Source organism: Danaus plexippus, chromosome 28 (assembly GCF_018135715.1).
Source record: "Danaus plexippus chromosome 28, MEX_DaPlex, whole genome shotgun sequence".
Lineage (NCBI taxonomy): Eukaryota > Metazoa > Arthropoda > Insecta > Lepidoptera > Nymphalidae > Danaus > Danaus plexippus.
In genome coordinates, this window is record NC_083556.1 from 3,432,558 (window position 1) to 3,450,683 (window position 18,126).

The 18,126-nt window shown below is 35.0% G+C and overlaps 1 protein-coding gene across 3 annotated transcripts; it reads left to right on the plus strand.

Moving 5' to 3' along the window:
• The first annotated feature begins 1,097 nt into the window (after positions 1–1,097).
• On the plus strand, positions 1,098–16,886 carry LOC116776285 (aldo-keto reductase AKR2E4-like). Of its 3 annotated transcripts, none has more exons than XM_061525241.1 (8): positions 1,098–1,246; positions 4,959–5,057; positions 5,473–5,568; positions 6,038–6,109; positions 7,480–7,596; positions 8,006–8,173; positions 8,342–8,545; positions 8,659–8,897. In XM_061525241.1, the coding sequence occupies exons 1-8, from the start codon at positions 1,199–1,201 to the stop codon at positions 8,842–8,844; spliced, it is 990 nt and encodes a 329-aa protein (XP_061381225.1). In that variant the 5' UTR covers positions 1,098–1,198; the 3' UTR covers positions 8,845–8,897. The 3 variants fall into 3 exon arrangements, with proteins under 3 accessions (XP_061381225.1, XP_061381227.1, XP_061381226.1); XM_061525243.1 differs by lacking the exons at positions 4,959–5,057; positions 5,473–5,568; positions 6,038–6,109; ... (2 more) ...; positions 8,342–8,545; positions 8,659–8,897 and adding exons at positions 13,873–13,971; positions 14,225–14,320; positions 14,673–14,744; ... (2 more) ...; positions 15,855–16,058; positions 16,629–16,886 and having other exon boundaries at positions 1,117–1,246; XM_061525242.1 differs by lacking the exons at positions 1,098–1,246; positions 4,959–5,057; positions 5,473–5,568; ... (3 more) ...; positions 8,342–8,545; positions 8,659–8,897 and adding exons at positions 11,674–11,815; positions 13,873–13,971; positions 14,225–14,320; ... (3 more) ...; positions 15,855–16,058; positions 16,629–16,886.
• The last annotated feature ends 1,240 nt before the right edge of the window (positions 16,887–18,126 follow it).

An 18,126-nucleotide genomic window follows, 5' to 3' on the forward strand; every position in this document is an offset into this window, starting at 1 on the left:
TGCGCGCTCTGAACTACCTGCATGCCTACATTTTTTTATAATTTTTTTTATATTGTGCTTGTAACCGACCTGGTTTAGTACGGGACGTACTTGGTTAAGATTCTCTGGTCACCTGAGGAGAGACAGACTGATCGTTATGTGCCGATACGGCCATCCTGACAGGTGGCGCGTGCTCAGCGGTTGTTGTTATGTTACATGTGAAAAAAGATTTATGTTTGTAATAGGTATCTGTGAAAAATTTATGTTGTCGCTTTGAAAAGACGATGTATTGTAACGAAAACATAGACTTATGGTTATGTTACCGGATCTTGTAAGTTCTTACGGATCGAGTGATTACAAGTTTGCTAATGAATTCCCAAGGCATCCCTGCGGTATCTCATGGTTCTCTTAAACATACAACAAGGACTTGTGGTAAGCTTAAGGGTAGCACGTGATTAGCTGAGAAGTGTAATACCCCAGATCTGTGGCGAATACGTGTCTTCTCACGATTCCACAAGGCGGCCCTACGTTATCTCATGATTCCCTTAAGGACACATCAAGGTTCTGTGGTTAGCTCAAGGGTAACTCGTGATTAGCTAAGAGGAAACACTCCAGGTCTGTGGTGTTCCCTTGTCTTGTCACGGCTCCACCAGGCGTCTCTGACAGACAGAGTCTCAAGGTTCCCATAAGGATAATAAGAAGCTGGTAATAAATCGCAAGAACATAGTTCTATTTCAACAAAAACTCTAACCGAACTAGAACAACATTAAATAATATCCAAAGTTAAAGATGTAATCACATTTTTTTTTGCTCATCTCAAGGTATACGTGTGCGTGTAATAGGAACAGGTGGTAACTACTTTTAATCCGTTTTGTATTTTTTGCCGCACAAACTAACATACTATGACGTCATTATTTAACGATTATTATTGATGTGAAGCAAGCAATTTAGAAATAATTACATATAATGTTCCGATACCCAAGATTAATAGTCGGAGGAGATTATTTTGATTATGTCGCAATAATTTATAAGACTATACAACATGTACATTTATATTACTTATAGTAATCAATGTTTATTTAATGCTAGGAAACGACTTACAGACGGACAGTCTTATAGTATTAATTATATATAGTGGCTACTGACAAGGTCAAGGTGCCGGAGTATAACCAGCTCAGTCTGACCGCGTGAGGAGACGAGTGTGTCGTGTTCAGTTACGATGCTCTGGCTGTACCTGGTGCTGTGTGCTACATCGGCCCTCGGGAAGGTAAGGGAGGTCAATGAGTATGTATCATTATTGAAAATTTGAGAAAAACTAGTTGATTTTTTTTTTGTTTATTATGTTTGAGACTAACATATGTGTCTGTCAGACGAAAAACAATGTGTTTCCTTGTAACGAATATCTGATATAAGGATCTCGAAACTTTTAATATTATATTAACAAAAAAAGCCAGTACAATTTGTTCATTAGTGCCCGAGTGCTTAACAAATAAAACCTTTTATTTCATCGTAGTATGGTTTGCATTCTTTTAATGTCAACAATTAAATCTTTAAGACTTTATAGTTTTCTGGTAGTTCAACATGCATACGAGTATTTTATCAATAAATTAATACACAAACCAAAATATATTAGTGTCTTTATAACAATATAAATTAGTAACGTTCTCAAAAATCAAAACTAACTACGATGCTGTAATGTTGATTTAAAAAAATATCACCGATTAATGGTAAAGCGAATATAAAATCGGAATCGGTAAAAATCGTACTTTTTGGGCTAACGATTTATATTAACTTCACAAAGCTTTGCCAACTCTTGTTTTTTATGGTGACTAAACATGCCAAGTTATAATATATACCTGTGTATTGTTTTTGTGCCCAGAGAAAAACAAACTAACAATATAAATACCGGTAACAATACTTCTGAGAATAATTTGTCTGTGTATACTACGGACAGATAATATAATTCAAAACTACCAAAGTTCAAGGACTGTATACATAAATATTAGTTAAAATTTTATAGAGATAACTTACTCGTATAATAAACATTATACAATTCCCGTATTTATTGTATGAACGGCTAAATATATCTGGATTTATCTTTTTTTTAATAACCTTTTGTACAACCTTTAGGGCATACATTCAAAATTATGCAACTCAAATTGACGAAAGAGTTGCGAACACTTCAATAATGTCTCTGTGTTTAGAACCTTGAGCCGGGTTGAGACGTATAATGAGGCACCGGTGACCTGAAGTGATGCTGGGACCGCGCGCCCTCCGCCCTCTACCTCGGAAACGGTTCACCGTATAAAAAAAAAAATTAAACAAAATTTATATAGAATTTTGTATTCCGCAATATTAATATTAAATTCAAATAGCAAAAAAAAACATAGGAAAAGAGATATTTATAAAAAAAGCGAAAAACACCGATTTTTCTGACCTTTGACCTTGAAATTTGATAGTTGCATGCACCCTACCCTAGCCTACATATGTAGGTCTTGAGACAACTTTTAGGGTGTCAATATACAAGTGTTACCAGACTGGGTGTCTGGGTGTCTCGAATTCCGAGATTCTTACCTAATTTAAACTTAAATGACTGGACTGTTATAGTTACTTTAATTATTAAATTACTAAGTTTCAAACAACGTGAGCTAGTTCCAATTAAATGTTTATAAATCCATTATGTTTTGATGTATGTGTCATCACTAACTTACTGGATTACCTTATGTCATTTGAAGGAACACCTTTAATAATATTACACAAGTACATTTTGATATTATTTTAATTCCTTTTCATACATTTTTAAGAACTTTTTTTCTTTATATTGTTTTAGTAATTATTGAATTACAAAAAAGATTTTATTTGGATATAGTATATAGTTGAAAAGTATAATATTAAGGATATTAGTTCCGCTCTCCATATTTTTGAATAGCGCAGTGACATCGAACGTGAGAATTATGATATGATTTTGAAGTGAAAAACGAAATCACTTTCAAAGTTGCAGCCTTAAATCCATGGCAGATGTTGTTAGGACGGATGGCAATCGCAGATTATATTAGATTCGATATCAAGCATTAAAACATTAAATAAAAACGCTAGAGAATAAACACAAGGACCGAACAAACGTCATCTAAATGAAATATTTAATGTTTTAGGAAACAAGTCTTTATTACTGATTAATTACATGGATACTTTACAGCAAAAAGTTTAAAAAAATGTGTACAATATTTTTGAAAAAACATTATATTTGAATCTTATTGGTCACTTTAGTTACTTGTTATACTAAAATATTCGTCACATGAACTCTTGGCCTCACATTTGGTCATGTTTAACCGACTTGGAGACATGGGAGTGTTGTGTTTTAATAGATATACAATATGCAGCAGTCCCACGATAACCTCACTGGACTATCCAGTACATATGATCACGCTACTATGCGAGTATAACTATTTTATACAGATCTATCATTAGTGTAATTTAAACTTATCATTATATGATGCACGTACAAATATAATAGTATTAAAGAGAACTTAAATAACTCAATGTATTTAAAAATAAACTATAAAAAAATCTACCATTAATGAATACAGTAAGTAGGACTCCTGTGAAGACTAAGTCTAAGTTATACGAATTAACTTAGCGAAGGCGCTTGATTACTGTGATTATAATGTAACCTACACCCGTGCTGGTATAAAGTACTTCGTCGTTCTTCTTGAAACAGATCATACAGTCTTATATTCCACAATGAAAATAAGATATATATCTATAGTTAGTGACGTTTTTTAATGTCCCTCGTAACAATATCATCGTCATGTCTCATCACAATCATGTTCTAAGTTTTGAGTGTGGGAGTGACTTGATAACAAAGATATATATATATGCATATATATATATATATTTATATGCAAATCAGTAATTACTAAGATAACTCCATCAAAGAAGGCTCTCCCTGGCACTTGTTACTTACCACCTTGTGGTACATTTGTTGCGTACGTATGAAATTCTTTAACCACAACAAATGTGGAAACGGTCTATCTCCCCATCACGCAAACCTCCTCCGACTTAGGAAATAATAAGGAAGACCCGATCTCTCTATACAGTGTATATGTTGTGTTGTTCGTGCCTCTCAAGTTATTGTTCAGCGCCTAAATCTAAATGTCACGGCAATCTGAGCCGAGTTTTACCTTCACTTAATGTGTAGAATATATAAAATCAGCGTTTTATTATGTTAAATCAATTCACTCATTCGCATATTTATTTATATAAAAAAATAAACATAGGAGAATAAACAAAACAGGAAGACATGAAATAGTTTAAGAAGATATTTTACGATAAGACCGATAATATTAATACTTTTTAAATGAATATTATAATGTTTTATGATAATTTACTTATAAAGGATATTTGTACTTGGATAAAAAATATTGATTAATGGAAAACTCACTATGATAATCAGGTTCTGTCTCCTTTGTGTACGGCTCTTTGCCTCCTCTCAGTAGTCGTTATGATTTTTTGGAAGAGAACAATGCTAGACTATTATTAGCAGACCCAAAACATTAAATGGAGTCAGCAGTCTGCTCCAAGGTTATATTACTTTATATTAAAGAAAACCAAACGTATTATTCATCATCATCACCAATGATTTACGATTATAAGTCCAAGTATCCGCGTATGATTTTCCCCTTAATGAAGGTATCCTTACTCTGTTTTCCTTCACTGCCTTAGGAAGTACATACAAGTCTGAAACAATCACATTGGTACTTGCCAGGTTTAGAACCCGCAATCTCAAGCTCGGGAGGTGGGCCTTTAACCTCTAAGCAACCACGACTTGTACTGTATTTTTTAAAAAGATCATAAAAAAATCATACGATTTAAATGTAGAAAAAAGGAAACATGGTAAATTATTGTAACAGGACATAAAACACGAGAGCTGATTGCTTCTAGGATTCATTCAGGTATGTTAATTATATTTTCATTTCCAGAACATTCATTCTTCTGGAGTCGCGCCGATAGTCAAGCTGAACGATGGATATGCAATGCCGCGCTTGGGATTGGGAACGTGGCTTGGCATTCTAACGACGGTAAAATACTCCCATGGTACTAACGTCTTTATAATTAGCGATGTTCAGGATTGTCTTCTGGTCTTGAATAGATTTCATATAGTTTTTGCATTATGGATAGTATTAAACTTTGAAAATATATGTACCTATGACGTTTTAAGATAAGATTCGTTTATGAAATTCAACAGATACTTTATCTTAAAAGATGATAACCAGCCGAAAGTCCTTGAAATATAATTTTATATTCCAATCTCTGAACTTCTAGGGTCGTTTCTATTATATATATACTAAGATTTACTAAAATAATGTCTTTAAGAACAATATTAATAGTTCAACACAACACAAACTCCGACAAGGAATAATTATTCAATATGGACTCTCCTTCGTCGTAAACAATGATGTCAGTAGTCATGTATTCACTGTTCAATGACCGCAGGGTTCACCGGAAGAGGTTCAACAGGCAGTGGAAGCAGCCATAGATGCCGGCTACAGACACATCGACACCGCTCACATTTATAATACAGAGAAACAGGTTTGAATCGACGGTCTTGAATACATTCCAACTCACCGCGGCTAGATCCTCAAATAATTTGCAAACAAATTCCCGCCAAGGTTACAGTAAGGGTCAAGAGACTGTCAAAATATTTTTTATCTATCCACTATTCGTATTTATTTAAAATAAAACTTTATATGGTATTGCGAAGCCATATTTTGATGTATACTGTATTCTATGAACATGCGACATGTTTTATTTAAGGATGGTGATAGATTTGACCGACACGACGAGAAATAAGTCACCTTAAATGTTACACAATTCTTTATTCTTGTACTTGAAGAATGAACGGAGAGTTTTCCAGTGGCAATCTCACCTCGAACCTGAATATTATATATAAGTTGTCTTATAAAACTGATATAAAATTCCTGTGAGAGCAGTGCATTCTCCATATCTCATCTCCCTTTTTTTCTTAGTAATCTTAGTGTTGTGATGTGTTCTGCTGCAGGTCGGCAAGGGATTGAAGAAGAAAATAGAAGAGGGGGTAGTTAAGAGAGAGGACATGTTCATAACGACTAAGGTAAAGCTTTACAATAAATATTTGTCAATTAGTCACCTACCAAAAACAAAGGTAAGTTTGTTAAAATCTTTTAAAATATGTTTAATATCCAATATGTTAGTCAAGTCAATCAGTGAAAAACAAGTTCACAGCTTTGGAATAGCTTACGTATGAGTGGCGTGCTCGGGACTATTTCTGTGATCCATTGTTCATGATTTGTTTAAGTATTCTTAACTGAAGTCTATCTTTAACTGTGAGTCTGTGTTATTATTATAAGACCGACTTCACAGTAAAAGACTCACTCAGTAATCAGATTAAATTGAGTATTTACCTTGTTTGTAGCATGTCGTGTTCTTCGATCCAAATTACTGTGCCCACGCCATGCATTCGTGAGCCTAAACGTGATCACGCGGATCACATTATTGCTTTTTAAAAGTAGGGAAAATAAGAAAAAAAAGAGAACTGCCACACACATGAATCAATTTTATTTTGTATCACACTAAAATTATAATATTATTACATGGTATAAATACTAAATAACTATAATAATATATAAAAAATAAATTCAAGCTGTCTTATTAACTTGAACTTATGTTATAAAAACGGGTACTTTAAATTATTTTTATTGACGTTGACAAATTACATCATCTGTTATACAGCTATATTTTATTGGAAAGAAAGTATTGTTTTTACGAACTTATGGGTAGAGCCTAGCTGAGGTCAGGTCACTACAGCACGAACATGGGCTGGCTCGACCAGGGAAGTACCACCCTCTCACAGAAAATCGGTGTGAAGTAGTCTTTAACGACTGTGTTTTGTTCCATGAGTAAGAGAGACGGTTGCCCTTTCCTTTTCCCGCCCATTCCTCTCCCGAAATGTTGATGTGTGCAATCACCCTCTGCCCAGCATGAGTCTAAGTTGGTTTTGAGGTGTTGAGCATGTTTCATTATTACAGGGTCCGGGGAGACCCTGCAACTGCATGTCGATTGGGTTCTCTTCCGTACCTTATGCCAGCGACACATAAAAATCGCATCTCATTTCAGACCAAGGGCAATGCTCTTTGATAGGATGGTTATTGGACCATCAGCATCCTTCCAACCCTCCCTTCATCCCAAGTCTGGCAACACATCTTCAACACCATATTCGCGTTTTTTGTTCCTATTTATTTATTGTTTTTATGGATTATTTTCCTTGTTTTTAGTTTTAAAATCTTTCATTGAATCTTAAGGAACAGACAATAAAAAAATTACTCAATCGGTCGAGCCTTTTCCAAGTTATGCGCTCAGCAACGTTCATTTTAATTTATAAAGACTCTTTAATTTCAGTTACTTTGATTAAATTTGTAATTCTATGTTTTCTGTATTCCACGTTTCTTTACTTTCCCTCGCCAGTTGTGGAGTGACGCTCATCCGCGCGATGCTGTGATACCAACTCTGAACGAGTCCCTCAACCATCTGGGAATGGATTATGTGGACTTATACCTCATCCACTGGCCAGTCGCCACTTTCGTATGTACATATTATATTACAGAAGATAATAAACACAACATGTTAAAGGAACAAAACATATTTTTGATATCATTTCAGAATTCAGCAATTCACAGATCGAATAAAATGATTATGAATGAAATTTTTGTCCAAAATGTAAAGAATCTTAGGTTATTATTTAAGTACGAAGCCAGTAAATAAAGCTATAGAAAGTTTTTTAAATCAAATAAGTTTTAAAGTTTTTCTAGACTTGTTATTCTTAAAGCCTGGATCAGGCTTTCATAAAAATACTAACGAAAGATTTTCAATATCTAACTTGAAGATAAATTATGGGCTGAAAAATGCGGACATCGCAATAATACTTACGTCCAGTACAAGGAAACTGAAATTAAATTATTATTGTAGATGTTTAAAATTAACCAAATTTCAGAGCAATGGTTCGATTCAAGACGTAGACTATCTAGACACCTGGAAGGGTCTTATGGAAGCAAAGAACTTAGGTCTCACCAGGTCTATCGGAGTGTCCAACTTCAATATAGATCAGCTTAAAAGGTTGATTGATAGCTCCGGAGTGACGCCAGCAGTTCTTCAGATTGAGGTGAAACAAAACTCCCATTATGACATCTAAATACTGTTCAGATACATATAGTTAAAGCACCTTAACAACATCATCATAGGAACACCTATGTCCAGATGTGAAAGTAATGCAAAAGTCTGGTAGTCTGGGATTTATTCTGAAATTCAAAACCTTAAATTACCTCTCCAGGTCAACCTTAACATCCAACAACCTGAACTACTGGAATTCTGCAAGGCCCACAACATCGTCGTCATGGGCTACACTCCCTTCGGATCCATCTTCCCCCAGAAGGCCGCTGAGAGCGCTCCTCCCCCGAGGGTTGATGACGAGCAGCTCGTCCATATAGCTAAGAAATACAACAAGACTGTCCCTCAAGTGGTGCTCAGATACCTGGTGAGTGTCGTATATCTTATACTATAGGTAGTTTGTAAAAATCGATTTTTGTTTGTTTCTACTATACTTAATTTAACATTTTGAAAAAAATCAATACAAACGTGATATTTCAGTTCGAATTAGGAGTGGTGCCGATCCCTAAATCCGTAAAGAAGAATCGAGTGGAGGAGAACATTGACATCTTCGACTTTGAGCTGACTCCAGAGGAGAGGAACCTCCTCAAGAGTTACGACGCCAACTATAGGACTATTGACCCAAAGTTTTGGAAGAAGTCACCCTATTATCCATTTAATAATTAATTAAATGCATATAAAATAAAATGTTGATAAGATCATTAAACAAACAAATTTAACTGTATATCTATAATTCTTAAGTATCCCTTCATTAACATGAATCGTTACAAGAATAAACTGAGAGGTAAATAACGTGAAATGAAACAAAAACAACAGAAAGGACCAACAGTTCAATAAAACGGTGCCAAATAACATGGGGCGAGAGGTTTAAAATGTATTTTAATACAATGAATATAGTATTCCTAACAACTTTCGCCTCGCGTAAAACATAACCTTAATCTTTACTTTTCCTATATTGCCTTCAACTTACAAGATGCTCTTTAGGAGATCTTTAGAAAAAGTTAGTTTTATATAAAGCTTAGAATGTTTTAATAATATAAATTAATTCATTCCTTGTCGTTAAGTAACGAGTGTTGTCGAGAAATCCATTCAGGTGATAAGACATTGATAAAATAGTCTAGGTCACTATTTGCTATGAAGCCTTATCATACTTTGAATTAACCCACGAAGGTTCCCGTACAGCCTCTAACGAACAAAACTCGTTGTAGTTAAATTGGATAAAAAGTTACAAAAAAATATACCCATTTTTTTTATTTATAATTTTTAGTGTTAAATTTTTTTGGTAAATTATAATATGAATATATAGTTTCAATCGCTTAAGAGAAATTTTAATGAACGATCTCAGCAGTATGTCACGATTCACGTAAAAGTTTTTATTATCTGTGAGAATTAATTTTTTGTTCATAAAAAAAAAACTTTTTGAAGGTGGTAGAGCCTAGCTGTGATCAAGTAACTACAGCTCGGACATGGGCTGGCTCAACTGGGGAAGTACCACCCTCTCACAGAAGATCAGCGTGAAGTAGCCTATAATGGTTGTTTCGTTCGATGAGTGAGAGAGCCCTTTCCCTGTTCCCGCCATTTCCTACCATTTCCTTATTTCTACCGGTCCCTTTTCGTCAACAACTAAGGTTGGCAACCCATCCGCAACATCTCTTATGTTACAGATGTCCGTAGGCGACGGTACCTACTTTCCGACAAGTAGGCCGTCAGTTCATTTGCCACCTTTCTCTTAAAAAAAAATCCTATTCTAAATGGCCAAGGTCACAAAACTCAATGTAAAGATTAAATTATTTTAATTTAGAACGATTCTACATGAAATTATTATGAAATTCATGTTTAGGAGTTCTGACAATCATACTCATTGATAGGTAGAGCATGTTGCACGTTGACCTCGGCACCTCGCTCTACTAAGACATTACTACTATATGTATCACGCAAAGATATAGCTGATCCATTCTAGTGGCTGTTTTGGAAATAGCAGGAAAAGATTCATGACTCCTTAGAACAAACAAACCTTACAATTTTCATATCTCTTTATCTCTTGAACCTTCAGCCCTAGACCTTCAGACAATATCCAAAAGCAAACACACTTATAGTAAAGTATTTTTTAAATAATTCTATACGACCTGTCTGTTACAAGAACCTTAAAGCTTGATTACTATTATAATCATTTTACCAATAGATCTTTAAGTTATTCACGACTCGTGTAAAGCAGTTTATGTAAGTCTGTATTTATTATGCAATGCTTCTAGCTGAATTATATTCTAAGAATCATATTTCTCATATAATAAACAGCTTCCAACGAGTCTTCTGCATCTTGAGTAAATATTTCATAATTTAGAACATTCGTTTTTAAATGTCTAATGTACACTGTTTGGTTCATGATGGTATCAGACGGATTTGTTCTGCTATCCTCCGGGCAATGAAACTTCAATGCCATACCTCCTTCAACAATGACTATATTCTGTCTACACCCCATCATATACTGACTATAGCCATATCTTCTTCCATCTACAATAACAATATTATTATTGTCAAACCTTATTCTCATACCTATCTCGATATCACTATCAGTTATTATTGGATTATGGGATTTATCTACAAAAACAAACGTTACTGTCAGCAATGAAACTATATTTTAAGAGAAAAACGTATCGACCAGAATACAGAGTTACCAAAAACACTTTATACATTCCACCCGTCGTGATGTGAACCCCAGCACCACAGCGACAGTGGCGCCAAATTTGAATGTTCTAGTTTCTTTTATTAAGTCTAATAGTTGTGTTTTATAAAAATACTAAAAAATATTGAAAAAGTCACTGAAATTTACTAAAGTTTACTGACATTGACTTACCTTAAATATATTGAAATTTAATTAGATTAAATTACGAAGTATACAATACACTCGTTAAATGATAATGCATCATAATCAATATTTTTACTTAAATTAAATTTATTGTCACATATCAAAGCAGTAACTTGCTGCATTTTTTTCGGGTTTCGCTCCTAGAAACCTCGCTTTAACACGATCTTCGTGTTTTTTGGAATGCTCAGTATTTTTTCTCCTGTGTTTTAATAGGCGTATTTGGGACAATACACCATTCAGCTTTAATGTCATCGAATTTATTCTTTATACGTATTTTGGGTTTGACAGCCACCAAAATATTTGTTTTGCAACCGGTGACGTAATAATGTCACGTGACCGCCATATATGGCGTCTCTAACGCTTTAGCGGTCTTGATTATTATTGAAAATTTATCCGTCGACAAAGAAATGATTAAGTTATAAGCGTATTAAGGTTTATTGAACAATTTGATATAACTCCTAAACACGGCCAAATAAAATAATAACGGCCTCTCGTTTTCATTAACAGACGAATTGAATGACGGAAGTTGGGCTCAATGTAAACAATAGTACTAAGGTTTATGAAAATGAAGACTATGAAAAAATCATTATCTAAATTGCTTGTTAAACATGTAACTAGTGTAGGTACCTAGATTGCTTATAGCAGCGCTACAAGTCGTGGTGCCGGAGTATAACCAGCTCAGTCTGACCGCGTGAGGAGACGAGTGTGGCGTGTTCAGTTACGATGCTCTGGCTGTACCTGGTGCTGTGTGTCACATCGGTCCTCGGGAAGGTAAGGGAGGTGAAGATGTCTACTATAACACACCAATGTATTACTACTTAACATTTAAGTGAAACTAATACACAATTGTTTGTTTCTTTTATATATTTGAGATTAATATTAGACCTTTTTTGTAATTATTTAAACAGAAGAGTCACCTCGTCTCGTCCTTAATAAAAGAGATTCTGTCGAGAATTGAGACTTAATTTTTAGACGGATCTGATTATTTTTTTTATTGGATTATATATATATATATTTGTTATAATATATAATATTTGTACGATATCTAAGTCCTGTACAGGACGTTCAGCTAGAATAACATGTTTGTAAAGATGATAAGTTATTATAAAAATATATTCAAACGAGTACAGAACGAGATTATGTTAACAACATTAAGTTAATGAAATATTGCATATTGTGTTCTTCACGTTCGTAAACTTTTTGTTTCATGAAGTTCCTCATTGAATGAGTGCAGTTCCACAATTCTACAATATTTACAATGTCCTTACTCCAAGTCTCCATCATCACACGACAAACGAATCCTTCTCAGTTTTTCATTCATTAATGTTAACAAATTATAGTACTAATATAGTTTATTGAATGAGAAACGTGAAACGCTTAGTACGTAGTGTCAAGATGGAAACTTGCGGTAAGCGTAAACGTATGGTTAATTTTGTCATTACAGTAACGAGTTTAACATAACAGCGTTACAGCGATCATTTTCATGATGAAAACTGAAATGGTATAAGTGTTATGGGACACGATCACGGGATTATATATTAAAATATTAGAGCCAAATTACTTTAAAATACCAAAGACGAACAAAATTATGGTTCAAATGATGGATAAAAAAACTGTTTTATTTTATTAAATATCAATATTTTTTTTTAATCTTTTGACCGAACGTAATATTTTTATAATTCTAATCGACGCTCCAAACTTTATAACTCATTGATTTATTTAAAAATATTGTGTTGAAAAACCATAATACAAAGACATATTAATTGCGAATACTATAGCAGTATTTATAGATATATATTTGAATGGCATCATCACTTATAAACAATTAAAATTGATAATAGTCTTGTATAAAACACGTTCCTTGACAGAACCTGTTTCAAAACTCTGTCCACAGACAAAATAAAAAAATCCTATTAACAAAAAAGGTTTTATATATGAAACTTCTACCCAAATATTGATTTAATAATAAAAAAGCTGTCGTTTTCAACGTGTCCCAATAGTGATCATTGATGAATACTAAGTTAAGCCAAACTCTAAGCCTTCCTCCTGGCACCTCAAAGTTCAAATGAGAGCTTGCATTTTTTCTCTTAAGTGATGTACCTGCGATTTAATATCTTGATATGTTCGATATTTATCCGAACATATTTATTCCTATTTAAAAACACATGAATGCTATTTTTTAGAAAAAAAAGGAACTAAAATGAATTTTGATTTATATCCATGGTTCCGGTAACAAACAGAACATGTGTTATTTGTTCATTTCGGTGACATCAATAGTTTCGCTAATCAATTGTTAGTTACACAAAACGAAAAGATCCGTTTAACCATCACACTGTCTCGAAGGTGAGTTTTGGAGGTACTTTAAAAACCGATTACGTTTGTTACTTACGTATAAAAAATATATTAAAAGAACTGGCACGACGATAGTATGTAAAGTACAGTTGATTAAGTTAGTAATTTAACCTTTTTAATTAAAATTTAACCTCATTGTGTGTAAAATATATGAATAAATATCTACAATCAGACAAAGGAACAAAAGTTAATAAGCACGACATAAGGAAATACTTTACATCTATTTTAAGTGTATTCATCTTGATATCTTTATAACAAAGAGATCTTTTCTAATTGTCCGTAGTCACGACACACAACTTTAACATTTAATCGATTCTTATTCGTGGGAAAAGATAATTATTTACATCTATACCAGGTCTGTAAACAACAATCTTAAGGTCTGAATATAATCCTTATATACGTGTTCAGTACAAGGCATGTCCCATGGAGATTGCCGACCTTGGAGCATTTATTTGCTAGCATTTGTTTATTTCCAGAACACTCCATCTGTCGCAGTAGCGCCGACAGTGAGGCTCAGAGATGGGAACCTCATGCCGCGCCTGGGTCTCGGCACCTGGCTTGGGTTCATCAAAATGGTACTGCTTTAGTTTCTTCAATTGATATCTGCTCTATACTACAAACACAAACACTCGTTTCGGGTAATAAACGGAAACAATTTGTGACTCCCGACCACGTATGAAACAAGCAAATTATTAATGTCATTCATCTCTGAGACCCGACATTTCCAGACCGACAGACTTTAAGCAAGAAAATATTAAAATAAGCAAAGTATTAAGTCTACCTAACACAAGCCCGCTCATGAGTCGTGAATATTATGTTAAATTTCAGGGTCCTGAGGAGGAAGTCCGTGGTGCTGTGGAAGCAGCCATCGACGCGGGCTATAGGCTCATCGACACGGCCAACATTTACATCACAGAGGAACAAGTATGAATGACTTGTGTGGTTAGGGTTCTGGCGGCAGAAATCAGTCTATATAATAAAATAATTGCAATATGCGGCCGGACCGAGAGCCCTGCGGGGAGTAATGTGAGGATAGTAAGCTCAAGTTCCATCCCACTTTGTGGCAACTTCCCGCAACTGCATTACAAATTTTTACCAAATACATTTTTCTGTCTATTTCTTCGTTTTATCAAATTTCATCAAGATAACAAACCTTTATATAGATAGCCGTTCGTTACAGTGACCACACTTCCTGCACGCTATTTTCTTTTTGTCCTCATGAAGTATATCGGACTCCTTCTGTGTGTAGTGCAATATATTTCTGTTTCTCCAACAGGTGGCGCTGGGGATGAAGAAAAAGTTAGATGAAGGTGTTGTTAAAAGAGAGGAGATGTTCATCACCACTAAGGTCCTTTGAAATTTAAATAATTTTAACATAAATGTCAATTGCAATTTTCTTTGGAATTCCAAACGAATCGGGAGGGCATATAAGCTAGTTAGTTTGAGGCCCCTAAAATTTGTAACCGGGATGGTAGTCTATGAAGCTGTTTAAATATCCTTAAGATATAATATTTGAAAAGGTTGTATCTGAAACATATTTGGATCCCTTCTCTTTGTTGAAAACATTACCTAATTTATATCCGCAATAAATAAATGAAGTAATAAATATCTAAGAGGGTCTCTTACGCTTACGCTTTCTCTCGCTGGATATTCTTGACAGTTCCTCATACCTCATCTTTGATACGAAGATTTAATTTGACGAAACAACAACTAAGTTTATGTTATTTTAACGCATTTACGTATAATTTTCAACATTACCTCAGATCAGTGCCGGACCTCACTGAAACTGAACCGTAGGTAATGAGCAGAGTTCATTGTAGAACATATTAAAAATATCTTCTCGAGGGCTTGCTATGCATAATTTGGCTCGTTTATATTTAAACTAAATATAACCTTCTTTTCTCCAGCTGTGGAACGACGCCCATCGTTACGAAGCCGTGCTACCAGCGCTGAAGAACTCTCTCCAGAAGCTAGAGCTGGAGTATGTCGACCTCTACCTCATACACTTCCCTATTGCCATCGATGTGAGTAACCAGCTCGTTTTTGTCTTAATATCAGATTGCATTTCATAAGAGTAAAATTTAATTTAAAATCACTTCTATCACTGATTTCCAAAACAAATAATAATAAAAACTGCAACGATAAAACGTCAAATACTACTTGTTCAGATAAATCTTGAGTTCCTACATTTTAATCTATTTTCAGTCTAATGGATCCGTCGTCGACGTAGACTACTTAGAGACCTGGCGCGGCATGATAGAGGTCCAAAGGCAAGGTCTCACGAACTCCATCGGAGTTTCTAACTTTAACATCTCGCAGCTGCAAAGGTTGATTGAACAAACGGGCGTCACCCCAGCAGTTCTTCAGGTTGAGGTAAACGAGAGTATCCACCTTTTAACCATTTCCAGCTGTAGACAGGATCACAATGGGAGTTCAAAACTCCTTCATTCATCTCCAGGTTAACCTTAACATCCAACAACCTGAACTGCTGGAATTCTGCAAGGCCCACAACATCGTCGTCATGGGCTACACTCCCTTCGGATCCATCTTCCCCCAGAAGGCCGCTGAGAGCGCTCCTCCCCCGAGGGTTGATGACGAGGAGCTCGTCCATATAGCTAAGAAATACAACAAGACCGTCCCTCAAGTGGTGCTCAGATACCTGGTGAGTGTCGTATATCTTATACTATAGGTAGTTTGTAAAAATCGATTTTTGTTTGTTTCTACTAAATTTTAAATTTTAAAGCGCGTTGTGATGATAGAGCTTATGGTTCCTTGGGAAACCAACATCCCCAAAGACAATACCATCAAGGTCAACAAATATTACGAGCTCACAAACGAACTCACTCGAAATAGGTTCGTCGTGGATTTATACGCGGTAGAAGTGGGAGCGAGAGGTATAACGGCTAAATCTCTCTACAACCTACTAAAAGACTTGGGCCTGTCCAGAACTCACATCAATTCTTTCTTGGAACGTACTTCGAAGGCAGCCCTAGTAGGTTCTTTTCAATATGGTTAGGTAGGGAGAGGAGCTTGGACAGTGGAGCGTTTAACGCGCGTTAGTTAGGGGCCCCTTAAACCTACACCTGGGTCGCAAGTCCCAGGCACCGTTAAAGCTCTTCCCCCTGCAACGCGATGGACCCGGCACCCGCACGGTGAATCCATTGAATGCTAAGAGGTTTCGTCTGTCTTAATTAAACATTTTGAAGAAATCAATACAAACGTGATATTTCAGTTCGAATTAGGAGTGGTGCCGATCCCTAAATCCGTGAAGAAGAATCGAGTGGAGGAGAACATTGACATCTTCGACTTTGAGCTGACTCCAGAGGAGAGGAACCTCCTCAAGAGTTACGACGCCAACTATAAGATTGTGAACGTTGCTTTGTGGAAGGACTCTCCGTACTATCCGTTTTGAAAAATGAATTAATTACGAAATAATTTTCATAACTTTAGAAAATTTCTTGATTTCAAATAAAAAAATTTAAGCAAGTTGTTTGTGTCTTTTAGTATATTGGATAATTTTCATTCTTAAAGAAAGACAGAATAACTACTCATATTATGGGCGTTGTCCACGTTTCTGGACGGATTCCCTTAAACATAGCTTACAGTATTTCTTTAGGCACACTTATCGCTGTTATCGTGAGACTCAATAGCCAGGAACATTCCTCACCATGCCGTTATTTATATTCTAAATAGGACCCTGGAGAAATTTTATTTCTTATAGGGAACAATAATTTTTTTAAATTATAATGATTCACAACACTACTAAGCCTAGAAGCATATCAACGAAGACGTCATATAACAAATTCAGTCATTTACAAACAAGTCATTTATCAATATAGGTGGAGAATATACGAGACAGACTCTCACTGAGATAACACTACAGGAGTTTTAAACATTTACACGTTGATTTAAAGATACAGAGAAGTATAAAGAACTCACAATAACATTTAAGATAAGAGCAAGTTACGTTAACTATAGACGGAGGCCGAGGAGAGACGATAAAATACTATAAATTAATTTTATTTAAGATAAATCTTACCATGCAACTTAAGGTACGACTTGCACAGTGTGTATGTTGACTCAACTGTACTTATATGATTCACAAGTTCCACTCAACATTTCCGATCAATGTTTATATCGTTCAATATGAGAAATATTAATATATCAGTGATATAAATGTATAACATTGATTCTCGAAATGGAAATCTACACCAGCCGCGTATGGGAACACGTTTGAGTGAATTTGAAGTAAGCTACAGATTATATCAACTAGGACTAACTGACAAATGGCATTGGTAAATTGACATTCATTAACAAATATGTAGTGGTTTTTATGTAAAGTGTTTATTTGCTTAACTATATATGAAGGATCGAAAACCGGGGCCTGGGAAAATATCAGCCGATCATTACACGTTACAAATATTTAATGTATTTTAAATTATGCGTCAACTCTGAAACGTTACTGCTAACGTTGGCCATTATTTTTGCAGTATTTATTTGTCTCAGCAATTTTAACATATTACACAACAACACTTGCTACACGACAGTACTCATTACCAATATGTATATTGTTAAGAGCTAGGGTTTGGTTAGCAACAAAAACGCGATAATTAACAGAGAACACAAATATTCACTTTATTATAATCGCAGGTATTAGCGCCTGTCACTTGTACTCCTGTGTCAAAACCGACCCAGCTACACCGCCAATATTAATGATCTTGTATCAGAGG